This window comes from Stegostoma tigrinum, chromosome 6 (assembly GCF_030684315.1).
Source record: "Stegostoma tigrinum isolate sSteTig4 chromosome 6, sSteTig4.hap1, whole genome shotgun sequence".
Taxonomy (NCBI): domain Eukaryota; kingdom Metazoa; phylum Chordata; class Chondrichthyes; order Orectolobiformes; family Stegostomatidae; genus Stegostoma; species Stegostoma tigrinum.
In genome coordinates, this window is record NC_081359.1 from 17,749,354 (window position 1) to 17,769,858 (window position 20,505).

General features: G+C 41.2%; 1 protein-coding gene across 15 annotated transcripts in view; it reads left to right on the top strand.

Moving 5' to 3' along the window:
• LOC125453562 (dedicator of cytokinesis protein 9) overlaps positions 1-20,505 on the top strand; it is a 316,948-nt gene that overhangs the window by 90,009 nt on the left and 206,434 nt on the right. For 14 of the 15 annotated variants that reach the window (XR_009445818.1, XM_059646469.1, XM_048533319.2 and 11 more), the window contains exon 2: positions 17,992-18,108. Coding sequence is in view for 14 of the 15 variants with exons in the window: in XM_059646469.1 (XP_059502452.1) it covers positions 17,992-18,108 (117 nt within the window). In the remaining variant the exon portion in view is untranslated. Of the gene's footprint in view, positions 1-3,213; positions 3,244-17,991; positions 18,109-20,505 lie in introns of those variants that run through there. The other variant, XM_059646472.1, reaches the window with a different exon arrangement.

Below are 20,505 nucleotides of genomic sequence, written 5' to 3' on the forward strand. Positions count from 1 at the left end.
TTCTTCAAATCTGCGCTATCTAATCCCTTATAATTTTAAAGAGGATGTGCTTGAGGTCACCCCTCAATCTTCTCTTTTCGAAAAGAAAGAGGCCCAACCAGTTTAGTCTTTCCTGATAGTCACAAACACTCTGTTCTGGTATCATGCCTGTAAATCTATATTGCCCCTTCTTCCATTCCACTGTAAACATTTATAAGGTACAGAACAACACTATACAATGTACTCTGTCAAGCTTGATATTCATCTGCAGTGAACCTACCGGTTGAAGTTCAGATTGAAAAATAAGTACCTCCTGGATTTCACAAGCTTCAAAATCTTCTCCTCCCCCACTGCATTCCAAAACCAGCCCAACTTGTCCCCTCCCCCCACTGTATCCCAAAACCAGCCCCGCTCGCCCCCACCTCCCTAACCTGTTCTTCCTCTCACCTATCCCCTCCTCCCAACTCAAGCCGCACTTCCATTTCCTACCTACTGACCTCATCCCGCCTCCTTGACCTGTCCGTCCTCCCCGGACTGACCTATCCCCTCCCCACCTATGCTCTCCTCTCCACCTATCTTCTCCTCTATCAATCTTCCGTCCGCCTCCTCCTCTCTCCCTATTTATTTCAGAACCCTGTCCCCAACCCCCTCTCTGATGAAGGGTCTAGGCCTGAAACGTCAGCTCTTGTGCTCCTGAGATGCTGCTTGGCCTGCTGTGTTCATCCAGCTTCACACTTTGTTATCTTACCTCCTGACCTAGACTAGTTCTGTTTTTTGGTATCTTGAATAAATGTCTCATTAGATGTAATCAGATATCTTAATATAAATAGTTATCAACAGGTATCGTCTGACAATCATTGCAGGCCAGACAGCATTCATGGAGAGAGAGACCAAGCTGATGTTTCGAGTCTCTTCTCATCAGAAGAGTCGTCTAGACTTGAAATGTTTGTTTGCTTTTCCTCCATGGATGCTGCCTGACCTGCTGTGATCTCCAGCATTTGTTGTTTTCAGTACAGATTCCAGCATCTGCAGTAATTTGCTCCTAGATATGGTCTGGTCATTGCAATATTCTAAGAAATGCAATCAGGGCTTCTGAAGTTCTACATTTCTCAGAAGCTAACTCTTGAAGCACATTGGTTGAGGTTCACAGATTATCAATATCAAACATTTTCCAGTTGATCAAGACTGTTCACCGTGTGAAAGGGAGGGCAAACTGTGGCTAATTGAGATTATTTACAAGAGATGGGTGTGATTTCCGGCAGCCTGAAATTATAGATTAGGTCTAAATATAGCCAGTGACTCAGTGATCAGACTATCAGGTGCTTTTCTTTGAAAGTTTGGAAACCAGATATTTCGTTCCCCTTGTCGTGCTGATAATAATATGTTTGGCCAATGAACATGTCTTTGTATTTGTGGCTTCGTGGTTAAACTGATGGGTTTAAGATACAGTGGGATCTCCACGCATAGGTTTGAATCCTGCTGACTACATGTCGCACCAACCCTGCATCAAAATGAGTGTTGAAATAGTGTTTACGCAAAAGAGAAAAGCTGGCCAGCAAACAAGTTGCATGTTGGTTCTCGGCACACGCCTTGACTTAATGCAGCTGGAGTCAATTTATGTGAAGTGCAGAGAAATGTTTGAATGATCTAAGAATTTCTACTGGGTTCACTGAATACAGTTAATAAATATTGAACTGAAAATCTTTCTTTAACATCAATGGTGATCCCCCTCCCCCCAAGAAAGTGATGCTTAGATTTACAGCAGAAAAAGACCATTTGCCCGAACTTGTCTGATCCAGTGTCTATTCAAGCCTTCAACAGCAGCCCCCCACCCCGATTTCATCTCATTCTGTCAACATAGCCTTCGATTCCTTAGATTTCTACACAGCCTTTCACAATTTCAGGATGTCCCAAAAAGATCTTCAGCAAGTGAAGTGTACCCGTTAATGTTTTGTAGGAAATGTAACAGCCATATTATTCAGAGGAAGCTTCCACTGAACAGTAATGCATTAACGGTCACATTTTATTTTAGTGGTGTTTTATCGAGGATAATAATGGCCCAAGATACTCGGGCAACTTCCCTGCTCATCTCTACAGTGCTGGCCATGGGATATTTTACACCCATGTGAAAACAAAGATGTCAGCTTGAGTTAATGTCTCATTTGGATGACGCCGCCGCCAGTGCAGCATTCTCTCAGTATGGCCACCGAGGTGGCAGCTTGTGCTTAAGGTTATTAAGTGGAATGTGAACCCATGGCCTCCGCTTGCCAGTAGTCAGTAGATTAAAGTAGATTCCAGACCTGCTTCACCTCAGGCAGGTACTTCACCTGGACTGCATAGCAGAGACCAGCTGAAAACTCAAATTTGAATAGGCAGCCAACTCCATTTTTAATGCGCACGCAGACTCAGGTTTAGTTATTATTGAAGCAGATGCATGCTCTGGGTAAATCAGATTCACTCCTGAGACTCCTATACGGACATGTGTTTAACATCTTAGAAATATAGGCAGCAGTGGCAGCCATCCAAGAGGATATTTCACTGTGGTAAACATCGTGTCGTAGAGAGGTACAGCATGGAAATAGACCCTTCAATCCAACTTGCCAATACTGACGATATCTAGTCCCATTTGCTAGCATTTGGCCTATATCCTTCTAAACCCTTCCTATTCATGTACCCATCCAGATGACTTTTAAATGTAATTGTACCAGCCTCCACCACTTCCTCTGACAGCTTGTTCATAAATGTCGCACATTTAAGGAGATATTTAATTGTGTTGGGATTTAATGGGATGTCTCTGTTGCAGATTTTCAAGGGGATATTACAAAATACTTAGTATATTTATATGATGAAGAAAAATTCTGAAGGGAGGACTGATTACCCGTAGTTAACTAAAGCAGCTGGGGAAATGATCACACATAAGGAAAAAGCATATAACTGCACAATAGTGAGTGGCAAGTGGGATGATTGGTTGGAATATTAGAATATTGAAGGAATAGCTGTTACTGTGACTAAAGGCATGCCTCTAAACATACAGAAGTTCGATTTGCAGAGGACATTTGATAAGGTGCCAAGGTTATTGTGTAAAAGAGCTCATGGTTTTGAGAGCTGACACATTAGTCTGGTTAGAAGATTAGTTGGCAAACAGTATACAAAAGTGGGTCCTTGTCCGATTGGCAGGATGGGATGGATAGAATCCTGTCAGGGCCACTGCTGGGGCCTCAACATTTTACAATTTACATCAAGGATTAGATGTTTGGAGCAAAGGTATGGTTGTTAAATTCTAGATGGTATGAAGATGGGAAGAGACGTTGCACAGTAGGCATAAGAAAGTTTTATATATGAGAAAATCTGAAGTTGTTCATTTTGGTAGGAAGCATAAAAAAGCAGAATATAGATTTTCTGCAGAATTCTGAGGTCCACAACAGTATATATGTTTTTGTGTCACAAAAAATTAGTATTCACGCAGAAACATGTAAGTGCTAATAATGAATTGAATGTAAAAGTAGAGGCATCTGGATGGGTGAGAGATAGCAGGAACTGCAGATGCTGGAAAATCTGAGATAACAAGGTGTCGAGCTGGATGAACACAGCAGGCCAAGCAGCTTCAGAGGAGCAGGAAAGCTGACGTTTCGGGCCTAGACCCCTCTTCAGAAATCTGAATGGGTGCATGAATAGGAAGGTTTTAGAGTGGTATAGGCCAAATGCTGGCAAATGGGACTGGATTAATTTAGGATACCTGGTCAGAATGGATGAGTTGGATTGAAGGGCCTGTTTCCATGCACCACATCTCTATGATAGTATAAACCTGTTAGGCTTTAGTTATATAAGGCATTGGTAAGACCATGTCTCGATGACTGTGTACAGTTTTGATCCTCTTATTTCAGAGAGGATGTAAATGGATTGAAGATCATTCAACGTGTGGTTACTAGATTGAAGTTAGATCTTAGTTTTTTGAACTCCACAACCTCAGAAACTGACTGCAAGATGCCTTTTCTCCATTTTCTTTACATTCTGTCAACAGAGTTAATGTTTTGAGCCTAATTTTTTTTTAGAATTCTTGTGTCTTGACCTATAGAGAGTTGTTGATTCGGGTTTACACAGGCTTTAGAGCACTTGTACTTTAAATCAACAGGTAAAGACTTTTTCCAGTTTGATTTTTATCCAATTTGACTTTAAACAGTATTATGACCTTCTGTTGCCAATTGACAAGCTGATTTGAAATGAACCTAAAGCCTAATGTTCTGATATTCAGTACTACATGTGTAGAATTGTAGCTGTTGATAATCAGTGCTGGTTGGATTATAAAGGTTGTTATATTTTGTTGCAGGTTTTTGTCTGGACTGCTCAGAACAAACACAAGAATGCAGATTTAAAATATTTACAGTAATTTATACAGCAGCAGATTGGTCGACTCTGAGCTGCTTAAGCATTACCATGGGTGAAAGGTGATGGGTAACCATAGACTCCCTAAAGTGCCGGGGAATTGAAAAGGTTACAAAACTTGAATATATGTTGTATTTGTAGAGAATTGAGCTGTGCATATGTAAATTTTCACTTCAGGCAAATGTAAGTGAACCATGACTGTCTTAACTTGGTTATTGTGTTGCTATCATCACACTCAGAATCCTTTATTAACAGGATGAGGGTGTTGCTGACCAGGCAGCATTTATTGCCCATCCCTAATTACCCAGAAGTTTAAGGGTCAAACACATTGCTCTGGGTCTGGAATCACGTGTAGGCCAGACCAGGTTCGGATGGCAGTTTCCTTCTCTAAAGGACATTAGTGAACCAGATGAGTTTTTCCTGACAATCGGCAACGGATTCATGATTATAATTAGATTCTTAATTCCAGATATTTTATTGAATTCAGACTCTACCATCTGCTGTGGCGGGATTCAAACCCGGGTCCCCAGAACATTATCTGGGTCTCTGGATTCACAGTCCAGCAATAATACCACTAGGTGGTTTAGCAAGTGCTTCCCAATTACAGAATCACACCAAACAGTCGACATGCTGAGGTTATAGACTTGCTCTGGTGGGGTTGGTTGCAGACGTTTCATCACCCTGCTGGGTAAGTTGTCAGTGCGCCTCTGGTGAAGCATCGGTGTTCTGTCCTGCTTGTTATTTATATGCCTCGGTTTGCTAGGGTGGATGGTATTGCTTCCGGTTCTGTTTCTCAATGGTTTGTACACATGATGTTTATGGTTTTACAACTGCTGATTGAGACCTGTGAGTATGCAATGACTGATATTTATTTTCTGACCTAGAGATGCTGTCTGAACATGTATGAACTGTTCAGTGGGGTATTTCTGCTGTCATCTCCTCATTGTGCCTTACCAAATGCAGGACATCTGAAAGCACTTCGCAGCCAATGAAGTATATTTGAAGTACAGGCACTTTTGTATTGTAGGAAATACAGCAGCCAATTTGTGCACAGCAAGCCTTTGCGATCAGTTTTCTTTCCTGTGCTTTGGTCATTATTTATCCCTCAACCAATAATGATAAAGGTGGTGGGATGTATTAAGAATGTAAATTAGGGGATTGGGGTGCACAGACAAGGCTTGTATGCCATTGAATATGGAAGGTGAGGCAGCAATCTAATTGAGACGTTAACGAATACCAAAAATTTAAGGTAGAGGGAAACAAAATCTGCGATATGACTGTGTCACCCTGTGTTGTGTTGAGTTGTTTCTGCCCTGAATATGCTGTGTTTCAGGGCCTTTTCAAAGGCCTCTTCTGATGTCCATCAGTGACCTCTTTATTTTAGCAATTTGTGTCGAACCACCTCTTACAGTCAGACGAGATGTTAAAATGTGGGCCTCATCTGCCAAAAGGAGGCTGTGGAAGATCCCACAGTAATGGGAAGATGCTGCCTCAGACAGCGCAACGTTCACTGGGACAATAAGCTTGGATTTTTTTGCTTCAGTCTCTGAAATGGGGTTTGAACTTAAAACGTTCTTTTTGGCCCTAATAATTGATTTTTGCCATCAGAAGGAACAGTGTGTCATTCTTAGTCTTTTGAAGACGTCCAGATATATATCACTGCACCTTGCACAATTCATGGTTAGCCTCCGAAAGATTCTATAAGCAGAATTCCTTGTGCACAACTCTGCTCGCGCTGTGAAAGGTTATTTCTGCTGGAGGTTTCACTCATGGCAGATTTATAGTGTAATGTGAGGTGTATAAAGGACATCAGTCTTCTAGAATGTGAATTTTTTTAACTCCCACTTGCTTTTTTGGACTTTTTCAGTATTTACCCTCCATTATCCTGCTCCAAGAAATGGGTTCATTGAGATGAATGAATTCACTACAGAGGCTTTATTTATTTTGCTCTGATGGATTTTTGGCAGAGTGCTTGTATGTTGAACAGTGTACGGTGTAGCTATCTATATTTCGACTGCACCGAGTACAGGCATTTTACAGTTCTCGACCCCCGCACATAGTCTCAGGCAGCTGTCGGCATTCTGTTGGCACTGGCCTTTTCTGGACCAGACAGAAATGGGATGCAGATTAATTATTTTGTCTCCATGTTTATGTTTCTTCCAATTCCATGTTTACCCCAGCGGCATTCCAACTCTGCAGTCCCCAACCTTTCCCATCGCCTCCCCCACCCCCGCCATAAATATTTGTCGGTACAAAATTGTGTGCTTTTCTTCTAAACTGTCTCTGAATTATTCAGAACAGGAGGGACTCCTTTTCGTCGATCTATGTTTGTGGCAAAATCATATCCTTTTGATATATATCCTACGCCTGTCTTGAACCCTCCCTTAATTTTACTTTGATTCTTTGCACTACATGTTGCAAACTGGTAGTAAGGATAGTTTCTCAATTCATACTTTTTGGCAAATCTGTTCGGGGGGAATATCTTGACCTCTGTTTTGTTTATTGATTGCTCAGTCTCCACTCTGTTATTGTCTGTGCTCGATGATCTATGTTGGATCCCAGTCCAGCATTTAAATTTTCTTATACTTCTTCTCATCCCCCTTCACAGTCTTGCCTCCTTTGTTGTCTCTGTAACCTCGCTGACCTTAGGATTCTTCATAATCGAGCCTCCTGAGCAAACCCAGTTTCCGTTAACTCAGTATTAATAGCTGTGTCTTTAGCTAGCTGACCCCTAACTTCTGGAACTTTTTCTGTACTTCTCTACAGTACCTGTCTTCAGGCTGTTCCTCAAAGTGTGGCTGTCCGTTTCCACTGTGTTTGATGTGATAGCAAATTTTGTTTGATGGTGCTCCTGTGAAGCACCTTGTGTGTTCACTTACTGGTCAAAGGCGCTCGATAAATGCAAATTGTTCTTGCTTTTTGAGCTAATCAAAAGTAGCCAGCCCTGTCTGCACATTTGCAGTTCCATTATGGTGCTGGTTGACATCAGAAGCTCATTAACACGCCAGGTAAAAGCTGAACCTGTTCCTAAGTAATCTCTTCAAGTGGGATTAAGAAATCTAATTAAAGTTCGGGAGCTTTTCCCTTTTAACCCTGCTGTTCAAGTAATCAACCCACTGAACCATGACTGTTTTAAGCTCTCTAAACTTTAACCAAATTTGGTAACTATTTTCATTTTTCTCTGGAGAATTCAGTTCCTTCCTTCCTTAAACGAGGAAGTCGAAAATGAATTGCCTACGTGATCCTGTGCAGTCAACTTATTTTGTAGTTCAACCCTCTGAGGTTTTCACATCCAAGAAATTGGCTTCTTATTGTGTCTGATCCATATTTGCAAGCATTTCTTTCTGGTGAAAATGTTGGTCATTAGAATTCTTCAACAGATTTTTCATACTTTCCTTATCCCCATTCTTGAATTCCGTATTTATTATTTCAGTCCCCGTTTGTTTTGCTGTGTAAGCTCCTCAAGGTGTGGTTCAGACGAGAAATTGTGCCTGTTCGCTGTACTCTAGGCCTGGTCTAAGTCTGAAAGTGTTGAGTTTCAACCCCATTCTAAGGTGACATTTGGTGTTGCTCCGAAGACCACGTTGCTAAAGGTGCCACCTTTCAGATTAAATGGGCAGACCGAGGTGTTCAGGTACATAATTCTTTGAAATTTGGATCACATGTCGATAAAGGTGGTTAGGAAGGTGTTTAACATACTTCCCTTCATTGCTCAGACTTTTGTGTATAGGAGTTGAGACATTATGTTGATGTTGTACAGGAAGTTGGTGAGGCCTCTTCGGGAGTACAGTGTCCAATTCTGGTCTCCCTCCTGTAATAAGGATATTATTAACCTGGAGTGGGCTCAGAAGGAATTTATGAGGATGTTGTCAGGAATGGAGGGTTAGATTTATATGGAGAGGCTGGATAGGCTGGGACTTCTTTCACTAAGAAAGAGCCTAGGAGCTTGAGGGGTGACCCTTATAGAGATTTATAAAATCTTGAGGGGCATAGGCAAGGTGAATGGCAAGTGTCCTTTCCACACAGTGGGGGATTTTAAGACTAGAGGGCATATTTTTAAGACTGGAGGAGAAAGATTTAAAAAATACATGATTGGCAATTTTTTTTACACAGAGGTTCATATTTGGAATGAACTTCAGAGAGAAATGGCAGATGCAGGTACAGTTACAACATCTAAAAGACATTTGGATAACTACATGATTAAGAAACGTTTGGAGGGATATGGGCCAAGTGTAGACAGGTGGTACTAGTTTAATTTGGGATTATGGTCGGCATGGATTGGTTGGACTGAAGGGTCTGTTTCTGTGCTGTATGACTCTATAATTGTAAACATTAAATTGTGGCCTCAATGCACCAGCTGATACATAAGATATATTGACACTATTTGTTGAAGAGTAGGGACATTCTTTACTCTGAGGCAGTGTGCATTGACCAATTGACAGTGCTAGCACCCATTATTTGGTCCCAGTTACACTGACTGCTTTTCAAAAATGAATCTTTTGTCGTTGAATTACTTTGGGACATCCACAGGATGGAATCTGTATGGGGCCTAGGCACCGCAGGTTATGACAAGATTTGTGGCAGAATCAGACTAATATCTGATGAGGCCAGTCTTGATGCCAGAAACACCTTGTGCCATCTTTTTGTGCTTTTGAAGTGTGGCACAGCGGGTCTCGTGCCAGTCAGTGGACAGTTGCCTATTAAAGGAGTTTTGCTAAATGGCATGTTCACAGTTCAACTTGCCTCATTGATATTCAGCTTCCCATCTTTCCAAATATGCCAAATAAGCTGCACAAGAAATCTCAATTTCGAAGTCTGAGCACGTACGTGATGACTTCAGCTTGCTGCTTGTTTCGAGGGATCTCCATTCCTGTAGGCACAGAGAGCAACTCGGTACAATCCATGGGCACCTGCGATTTGCATCTTTCATTTATGGATGTTGGAATCCAACATTTACCAGCTCCCCATGACCATAATGGCACTTCTCTGACTTGCACACAGGAAGAAAAGTTATTCAGGGCGCACCAGTGACTAGCTCCAAAGACAGCTATCAGGCTCCCAGTGGTCATATCTCGGAGCTGCATTTTGCTGTTGGTGGCAGGTATCATTAGTGGCAGCTAGTTGGTAATAAAATGGGATAGCAAAATGGGATTCCTGAACAGTCGTTCTTCATTTTTACCTGAATTTTGAGATGATGTTACAACTACATCTGAAACTGGAGTGCCACAGCCCGTACTGAAGCACAGTAAGCTCAAAAGATGACTTCTGTCAGTATGCTTTCCCCTTCTTTGAATAAAGGCTACAGCTCATAGAACTTTAAAAAAAAGGTTTTTTGCAAGTGCTGACGAACAGCTCAAAATGTAAAGAAACAATTTTCTGTAATTAATTAGACCTTCTCTGTGTTGAGACATAGGTTGAAGTCACCATCTTGCTTTTCAGGAATGGTTCAAAAACGAAATGCAAATGACATCACTATTCTCTTCTCTTTTTGAAAACCACCCACAAGCACAAACCTGGTACTTTTAAAGCAACCAGCAGGAAAAGGAAGCCAATCACATGTGAATTTGAAAAAAAAATACAGGGAAAACACCAGTATGCAGCAATACAGGTTTTTATGTTGGCATTTTAAAGAGCGCAGTAAAGATGGAAAGAATCTGCAATGATACAGATTACAGGTGCCAATCGGACAGTATCGCATGGTCACAATTGTTTGCTGCATCTACCTGTTCACTTTGGGACAAAAAGATGAGAGTTTGAGGTTTGTACATAAATACATGGATTCATCGCAAGTTTTTGCCATAATGAGTAACTGTCAAGTCCTTGGAAGAAATAGCGACATATCTGAAATGAGCACAATCCATCACTCATCATGACTCAAAGTGAGGGTATCATGCCAGATAACAGTCTCAAATCTACAGCAAACTGTACACATACAGTCATGATGATAGAAAACACATTGCAGAGTGCAGCTACATAGTCAAGTCATAAAGACTACATCTGTTCATGTCATACATCCTCCAAAATATTATCTACGATGTGTAGAGTCAGTGTATCTATATACGCCATTCTACATGTTATTCGAAGAGTGTTTCCACCCTTTAAAGGGAAAAGGAAAGATGCAATATAATTGTATAGATTTTTGACTGGACAGACAGTACATGTTTATGATAGTTATATGGCATTATGAAATTACATGCACTTTGGATATATCTCAACTCCAGTCAGTCTGTCAGTGCACTGGAGTCAGTGTGGTGTGTTTAGTCAATTAGATATATGTGTACATGTCCATAGTGGGTAGTAACATTAGTGATCATAGAACACAGATGAAGTGCTAGTCTGTGATATTACAGCAATGTCAACAGTTAATGTTGTTCATAAGCTTCAAGACATTTGTCTCAACTAGAATTCAATCTTTGTGAGATGTGTTGTGTTATGTGAACTAACCAAGAGGGCAACACCTGAGACAAAATAATCCTGTTCGTGGTGTTTGACTGAAGAAATGAAAGTTGCAGTGCAAATGCAAATTGTTATCACCTTCAGTTTGTGCAGCTCTATTGTTTTTGCTTCATGCTGCCAAGGATCACATGGATTGTAACTGTCCTCAGCCCTGTCCCATACTTACTTTCACCATGAGTAAACTCATGGCATGAATGTTTATAAGTGCAAAATTAAATTTAAAATTGTTGTTTCTTTTGAATGAAATGCCTTTGAATAAATTACTTGAGTTTCTTTCTTAGACTGATTAGGATGAATAGTCAACACAAATTTGAGGTTTAAACAGGCTATCAACAACATAGCTGCCTGATTTGATTCCAGTTCACCTTCTATGCTATTACTGTTTTGAACTATGAAGACTGATGCAAAATATTTATTCAAATTCTCTGCCATTTCCTGGTTCCCCATGATTATTTCTCCAGTCTCGTTCTCATAGGCTCCTCTGTTCACTTTGGCTTCTTGATTTCTTCTTATATATTTAAAGAAGTCATTACTGTCTTGATATTACTTTCAAGTTTATCCTCAAAGTTTGCTTTCTCCCTTTTTCTTTTGAAATATTTTGTTGGTTTTTAAAGCTTTCCCAGTCTTACGACTAAGTTTTTCCCACATTGTATGTTGTTTTTTTTTCCAGTTTGATCGTATCCATTATTTCCTTCGTTAACCATGGTCATTTTAACCCCTTCCAGGAGTCTTTCTCCCTCATTTGAGGGGGCATAGCTTTAAATTGAGGGGTGGAAGATATAGGACAGATGTCAGAGGTAGTTTCTTTACTCAGAGAGTAGTAAGGGAATGGAATGCTTTGCCTGTAATGGTAGTAGATTCGCCAACTTTAGGTACATTTAAGTCGTCATTGGACAAGCATATGGACGTACATGGAATAGTGTGGGTTAGATGGGCTTCAGATCGGTATGACAGGTCGGCACAACATCGAGGGCCGAAGGGCCTGTACTGTGCTGTAATGTCCTATTCTATTCTATTAGGATATAGATGTCACATGACACCTAGTTATAGTCGAACAGGTTTATTTGAAATTACAAACTTCCAAAGCACTGCTCCTTCGTCAGCTGAAGTGGCAGCGTTGTGAAAGCTTGTGACTTCAAATAAACTTGTTGGACGATAACCTGGTGTTTTGTGACTTCTGATATTTCCATCCCAGTCCAACGCTGGCACCTCTATAACAAGGCTAGGGTACGGAGTAACAATGTCATACAGCACAGAAACGGACTGTTCAGCCCAGCCAGTCCCTGCTGACCATAATTGCAGACTAAACTAGTCTGACCTGCCTGTGCTTGGCCCGTATCTCTGCAAACCTTTCCTATTCATGTACCTGTTCAAATATCTTTGAAACTTTGTAACTACATCCACATGAATCATTTCGCTTGGATGTTCATTACGCACACAAACCTGTCTGAAAAAGTTGATGTTCTTGCATTTTTAAAATCTTTCTCTCCTCACCTTAATAATATGCCCCCAAGCCTTGAAATCCAGGCCCTCCAACCAGCACTCTAGCCATCGCTATCCAAATAGCTGCTCTGAAATGTTGCCGTATCCTTTTCATTTATAAGCCTCCATTTCACCTCTCCCATTGCCCATCCCCTTTAATTAGTTTAAATCCCTGGCTGCAACCTAGATACTTGATTTGCCAGGACATTGGTCCCAACACAGCTTAAGTGAAGCTCATCCGATTTTGGAACAGCCTCCTTCTGCCCCAGTCCTGTTGCCGATCCCTTAGGAACTGAAACCTTTTCCACCTGCACCAAACTCTCAGTCACACATTAAACTCCTTCACTTTATTTACCTTGTGGCAGTTTGCCTCTAGCTTGGTGAGTAAACCCAGGGTTATTATCTTGGTTCTGTTTTCAAATTTAGCTTCTAACTGTTTGAGTTCTTGCAGCAGAACCTCATTTCTAGCTCATACCAACGTGGACAATGACAAATAAATCCTTCTGTGTCCATTCCACGCTGTCTTTAACCTCGGCAGAAAACAGCATCGATCCCCTTAATTATACAGTTCACTGCCACGACTACATTCCTCTTTCACCCTACGCTTCAGTGGTTCCCTGTATCAGGGTGTCATGGTCAGTTTGTAAATGCTACCCGCAGTCATAAAAGCATAGAGTTATAACGCACAGAAACAGACCCTGCAGTCCACCAACCAGCCCATGCCAACCAAGTTTCCCAAACTAAACTAGTCGCACTTCCCTGTGTGTGGCCCATATCCCACTAAACCTTTCCAATTCATGTACTTGTTCAAATGTTTCTTAAATGTTACTGTACCTGCATCCACCACTTCCTCTGGCAGTTCATTCTACAAGCGATCCACCCTCTATGTGAAAAAGTTTCCTCTCCTGTCCTTTCTGAAACTTTCTCTGCTCGCCTTAAAATATGCCCCCCTACTTTTGGACTTCACTCCCCCCCCGAAAAGACCTTTGCTATTCACCTTATCTACAACCTCATGATTTTATAGACATCTGTAAAGTCAGGTCAATCGTCAACCTCCTACGCTCCAGTGAACAAAGTCCAAGCCTGTCCTTACAACACAAACCCTCCAGTCCCGGCAGCATCGTTGTGAATCTTTTCTGCACCCTCTCCTATTTAATAATATCCTTCCTATAGTAGGATGACCAGGACTGCACACAGTATTCTAAAAGTGCCCTTACCAATGTCTTATACAATCTCAACATGATGTCCCAACTCTGAGCATTGAAGGCACTGTGGTAAATGCCTTCTTAATCACCCTGTCCATCTGTGGTGCAAATTTCAAAGAATTACGTACCTGCACCCCTAGGTCTCTTTGTTTTACAACTTTATTCAGGGCTGTCCTATTAATTGTGTAAGTCCTGCCCTTGTTTGTTTTACCAAAATACATTGCCTTGCATTTATCCAAATTAAATTCCATCTGCCACCACTTTGCTCATTGGCTCAGTTGATCAAGATCCCTGCTCTCTTTGACAGAGCTTGCAAGAAGCTGGTAATGTTGGGCAGTTGTAGGGACCAAGGCTCCTCAAACACCATGCCAGGTCCTCAGATTTGCCTTCCTTGCAGTTACATCCTCCCACTCCTGATCCCAGAGGACTTTTGAATTTCCTAATCTGAGGGCTTTCTCTTTGGCTACAAAGAGCAGGTAATTTTCCCCTTCCTTATGTGATGCAAGGCCTGCAGCTCAGAACCCAGCTTCTTCAACTCTGATCCAAATTTCTTTGAGTTACCTGGATCCAAAGTTCCCTGAACTGTTGTAATGGAAGAAACAAATAATATAAATATTCTAGTTAAAAAAACTATTTTTTCTTAAAGTCATTATATAAAGGCAGGCTACTATTTTGTAGTTCAAGGCTTTGCTGAAAACTAACTCAGTAGATTAAGTTTTCACTTGTTCTGAATATCCTTATCTGTGTTCACATTGATCCGTACACATCCACAGAGCATGGTGCCATTTATTTTAAACAGTGAATGTCATATGAACATCAATGTGTACATATGATACTTGATATTTTGCATCAGCAAACCATTATAATTGAACACTGTTTCATAATCTGATTTATTTGCGTCACTTCAGATTGCTTGGGACTTCTGTAAATGCTTTACTACTCTCACTTCAACCATCAACTACAGTTCCAGGTAAAATTCCTCGAAATGAAATGCAGAGGCATGCCATTTTATTTAACTTTGTAATTGAAATTCTGCTAATGAAATTGCACAAACCACAGTCTCACAAACCTGCTTTACAAAAATCCATAACTCCTGAAAGCAGAGTTTTGCAAGAAGGCTCATGTCATCAGTTAATTTGAGGCATTCTGGCTCCACCACATTCCATATTCCTTTGAAAACATGTTGTGCAGATTTCCTCAGATTTTCTAGTCAGGAAAGGTACATCATTAATGAACACGCAGACACAACATTGTGTGAATGTATTGACTGTGCAGAAAATGTATTTTAATTGGCATAATTTCAAATAAAAGCAGCTCTTTGCTTTGCAATTGCTTTGCCTTTTTAGATGTACTTCCTTTTAATGACTTACCTGAAATGAATCAGAAACATTCTCTTGCAACTTTGGAACACATGAGTATTCAATGCACATTTCAGAATCGTTTTAAATCTGATTGCTGCAAAAATTCTTCTAAGGTTTTATGAGAGATGTTTGTTTTTCTTGACCAGAATAATGGCTGGATTCTTCACCAGAATAATTGTTCAGGGTTGTAAAGTGTGTAATTCAGAATTATTTGTAATCATTTTAGTAATTGGTAAATCATGTGGTAATTTGGGTTTGTTCCAGCTCTTGTTTTGAGCGAGGAGCATTGAATAAATGGAAGTGCCTGAGACAGAACGAGGAAATGAAGCAGCCAGCTTCACAGAAACCTACACCTGTCTATTGTACTCACTGATGATTTTACCATGTGGTATTTTGAAGTTAACAGCAGTTTGTGTCTGATTAAAATTTAATTGTAATTAGAGATAATGGGAACTGCAGATGCTGGAGAATCCAAGATAACAAAGTGTGAAGCTGGATGAACACAGCAGGCCAAGGAGCATCTCAGGAGCACAAAAGCTCTCTGATGCAGGGTCTAGGCCCGAAGCGTCAGCTTTTGTGCTCCCGAGATGCTGCTTGGCCTGCTGTGTTCATCCAGCTCCACACTTTGTTATCTTTGATTGTAAATAGTTCCTTTAACCCTGTTGATGCCAGCTTTTGTAATGAATTTGACTGTTGTGACTGGCAATGAAATGTGTGTGCTACGTACAAGATGCAGTACAGAAACCCACCAAAGGTCCTGAGACAGCATCTTCCAAACCCATGACCACTTCCATCTAGAAGGATAGAAGGAAGCAGACACACGGGAACACCACCACCTGCAAGTTCTTCTCCAAGCCGCTCACAATCCCGACTCGGACTATTTCTTCACTGCCACTGGGTCAAAGTCCTGGAATTCCCTTCCTGAGGGCATTGTGGGTCAACCTACAGCAGATGTACTGCAGCAGTTCACGAGGGCGGTTCACTGCTGCTTTCTCAAGGACAACTTGAGAAGGATGATAAATGCTGGCGCACCAGCGACGCCCACATCCCACGCAAGAATTAAAAAAATCAGAGCACTGAGGTGTACCATTCAAATGGCCAGCTTTGGCAGCCCGACTGCCCATCTCCGAGCTCTATTTCTGGGGCAGCGGTCTGACCTCAGTTACCCCACTCCCCGCCACTCTGCTGTAGGCACTTTCTCCTGAGATGGAGACACCAAGCTGGACTGTGTCCGTCTTTCCACCTTGAAGAAAATCCAGCCCATCATGCCTAAGGCTGCCTTCATTGCCATCGTGTGTGCACTGTGGCTGAAGTTACTTAGCTCATAGTCACCTTTCCTTATCTTTCTGTCCTGTGCCAGTGTTTGCAATTGGCTAAACAAAAATCCTTCACTTTTCATGCCGTTTACCATTAATGTTCTCTTCCTCTTCTTTGAATGTTCCCATCATAACATTTCCTGCTCAGACTTCCTGTTTATTCCTGGTTACCCTGGGCAGATTTCTTCCATCGTTCATTCTCCATAGTATGTCACCATTTGATCCATCCAACAGGTCCTTTCCGAACGGCTAAAATTTGCTATAACAGGTGTGAATAAACATTAGATAATTTTAAAGAATGCTTTTATTTAAGAAACAGGGATCATTGGAAAAATATCTTTGGAGAATGATTGGGTGGGGAGGAGGTTTCATCAAGATTAGTCATTCAATAGCGGGGGCTGTCACCACCCTCATGAGATAATGGGAACTGCAGATGCTGGAGATTCCAAGATAATAAAATGTGAGGCTGGACGAACACAGCAGGCCAAGCAGCATCTCAGGAGCACAAAAGCTGACGTTTCGGGCTTAGACCCTTCATCAGAGGTGAAGGGTCTAGGCCCGAAACGTCAGCTTTTGTGCTCCTGAGATGCTGCTTGGCCTGCTGTGTTCGTCCAGCCTCACATTTTACCACCCTCATGAACACATTTTGGAATTGGTAACAAATTGCAACCCTGCTGTATCCCCCTGAAAGAATCTTTGTGTTTTAATAAAATTGCTTGAAGGGCATGTTTTATAAACTTGGAAAAGGAACATCAGTTTGGAAAAGGAATGTTCAAGTTTGTTTATTCCTTGTATTAAATTAGAGAGGGTGCAGAAAAGATTTACAAGAATGTTCCTGATTTGCTTGGTTGGGTGTTAACTTGATTTAATGAGGTTTTTTTCTAGATGTGGGTCAGTCATGGGGATTACATCTCACCTTTGAATCTTAAGCTTCTTGGTTCAAGCCCCAGTGTGGGATTTGTGTGAAACTCAGTGTAGCACTGAGGGAGGTGCAAAGGCTGATCCTCCTCTGGCCTGTCAGGTCTGTACAGAAGATCCTGTGGTACTGTCTGCTTGGAGAGTTTGAGTTCCCCAGGCATCATGACCAATATTCATCCCTCAACTAACATTGTTAATGCAATGTTAGCTGGATGTCATTGCATAGTTTTTTTGTGGAATCTTGCTGTGTGCAAATAGGCTGCTGTGTTTCCAATATTACAGCAGTGGTTACCTATCCGTAAGGGCTTCATTGACTGTAAAATGGTTTGGGACAACCTGTGGTCTTGAAAGGCTGTCTATAAATAAACCTTCCCTGTGTAATTTGTATGTGGTATCCCTAATCCTGAAATTGCCTTGGAGGTTTGATTATGTTAACAGTACTTTGCAAGTACAAGTTATTGAAATTACAGTTGATAAATATTTTTGATATTCGGACTTAATCTCCAGGATCAGCTGGCAATCTCATCTGCTCCTTTTTTCTTTCGATGTAATGTTACATCACTCAATGCAGCAGACGGATACGCTGATTTCACTTGCTGTCATCCTGTACTGTCTAATTAAAATAGGCTTCTGGTCAGCAGAAATGTGCAGTTGCCATGTTTCAAATGGTAATCTTGGCTGGGCTTTTGTTAGTAACTGTGTGGGCAGTTTATTGCTGATGGAATCCCCAATGTTTGTTCTCTTTCAACCTCTTTAATAAAATTGTAGCATCTTTTCAGTGTTGACGAATGATTTAAAATGTTAATTTGAATATTAAGCGATCAGTACTTCAACAATATGAGAGTGGTAAAACCTGGGGCCTCAAAAACTCTCTTTGTGATTTCTTTCTAGGCAAAACCAAAGGACATTGAACCTATAGACTACGAGAATGTTTTGTTACAGAAGAAAGCACAAATTATCAGTGATCCTTTGCGGGACATGCTGCTTTTCCCTAATGAAGATTTTCAGGTATTATCTAGTGAAGTTTATGTTAGAGTAATAATGTTTTCAAGTGCTTTTACATTTTGTTTGAATGGTACATTATGTGCAGTCTAAGCAATGCAAGTCAGCGAGGCTATACTGCATGAAAGATACTGCAGCTAAATGCTTGAAATTACCGGGGAACAGTAACCTAGCAAGGCCTCATACCTGTCTTGATTACAAAGGTTAAATATTTCATAGGACATGAGTGTCGCTATCTAAGCCAGTGTGCATTGCCCAAATTCAATTTCCTGGTGGAATACGGTGCTTTTTGTGTCAAGGACAAAGGTGGGCAATTTTCCACATTGTTGGGTAGATGTCAGTATCATAGCTAGGAGCTCAGCTGGATCCAGAGGCTTTCAGTCCTTCAGTGCCCAACCGTTTCTTGACAACATGCGGAGGGAAGACAGGCAACTGTGATACCGGGGATCTCAAGGCAAGGCCGAGATGATCACCCACTCAGGGCTTTTGGCTGAAGGAGGATGCAAATATTTCAGACTTGTCTTTTGCACTGGTGTGCTGGGTTGCTCTATCGTTGAAGTTGAGGACAATTTGGAGCTGCCTTCGCTTGCTAGCTGTTCAATTCCCATCATTGTTCACAAAAGGGCTGCAGAGCTTAGATCCGATGCTATGATAAGAGCAAGCTTCTTCCCTTTAACCAAATATTGGAATCCGCTAAGTTACAATATATTCAAAGCTGAGTGTCATACTGCTATGTTATTCCAAAATAGTCTTGGAACTGTATGTTCCCATATTTGTTTACATAAGTATCCAGAGGGTCATGTTGCTGATAAGTGCGCTGCAATCTGATTATGATGCTTCACGTTTGATTTTGTAATTGCTATTGTAAAACCACAAAAGATAACTCCAGTCGAAAGATTGCAACCCATCCCTCTTCCTGAATTGGGGCTGATGTATGATAACGAGTAGATGGTTTGTTATTATTTCCAGCAACCAAACCAAATAATCAGAACTGTACTGTGCACTGCCACTTTGCTTGAACACTAATTCGGAGAGTTCTGCATAGCTGCTGAGTACAAGTTTCTTTTATCAGTTTAATTACTTCCTTTTTGGGATGGTACAAAGTTTCCAGGCTGATTTGATCAAAGGAGAATGTAGCATTAGTTAATGCTGTAAATTTCTTGGGATCAAACAAGACAATTAGGCCACACCAATTTCCATGATTTGTCTGTTTGCTCCCACTGTTGGAAATATGCTCGAGTGTTGCCTTTTCCATTGAGCCCGCGAATGTGTTAAAGGTTATGTCTAAAGTCATGAACAATTACTCAAATAAATCTGCTCACCTTCTCTGTCTCGAATCCCCAGTGGACAGCACACTTGTTGTTTGGAGATTTAAATGTCATGAGTGGATGATTACTGTAGCAATTTCACAAATGACAGTACCTTGTATTTCTAAAGCACAGTTAGTGTAATTACACATTCCAAGGAGCTCTATGGAATCATTACAGAGTCATACAGCACAGAAACAGACCCTTTGGTCTAACTAGTCTATGCTGAACTTAATCCTAAACTAAACTAGTCCCATCTGTCTTCTCCTGGCCCATATCCCTCCAGACCTTTCATATGTCTGTCCAAATGTTTTTTAATTGTACCCACATCCACCACTTCCTCAGGAAGTTCATTCCACACATGAACCACCCTCTGTGTAAGAAATTTGCCCCTCATGTCTTTTTTAAATCTCTCCCTCTCACCTTAAAAATGTGTCCCCCAGGTCTTGAAATACCCGATCATAGAGAAAAGACAACTACATTAGCTCTATCTATGCCTCTCACTATTTTACTAACTCTATCAGGTCGTCTCTCAGCCTCATATGTTCCAGTGGGAAAAGCCCCAGCCTCTCCAGCCTTTCTTTATAACTCAAACCCTCCATACCTGGCAACATGCTGGTAAGTCTCCACTGAGCCCTCTCCAGCTTAATAACATCCATTCTATAATAGGGTGACCAGAACTGGTCACAGTATTCCAGAAGAGGCCTCACCAATGTCCTGTACAACCTCAATATGACTTCCCAACTCTCTATACAAAGGACTGAGTAATGAAGGCAAGCATGCCACATGCCTTTTTAACCACCCTGTCTATATGTGATGCAAACTTCAAAGAATTATGTACCTGCGCCCCTAGATCTCTCTGTTCCATAACACTACCTAAGGTCCTACCATTAATTGTATAAGCTGTACCCTTGTATTGCACTTTGATGCAACAAACCTCGCATTTATCCAGGTTGAACGCCATCTGCCATTTTTCAGCCCATTGACCCATTTGATCAAGGTCCTGCTGTAATCTTAAAAAAAACCTTCTTCACTGTCTACAATGCCACCAATTTTGGTATCATCTGCAAACTTACTAACATTGCCTTCTATATTC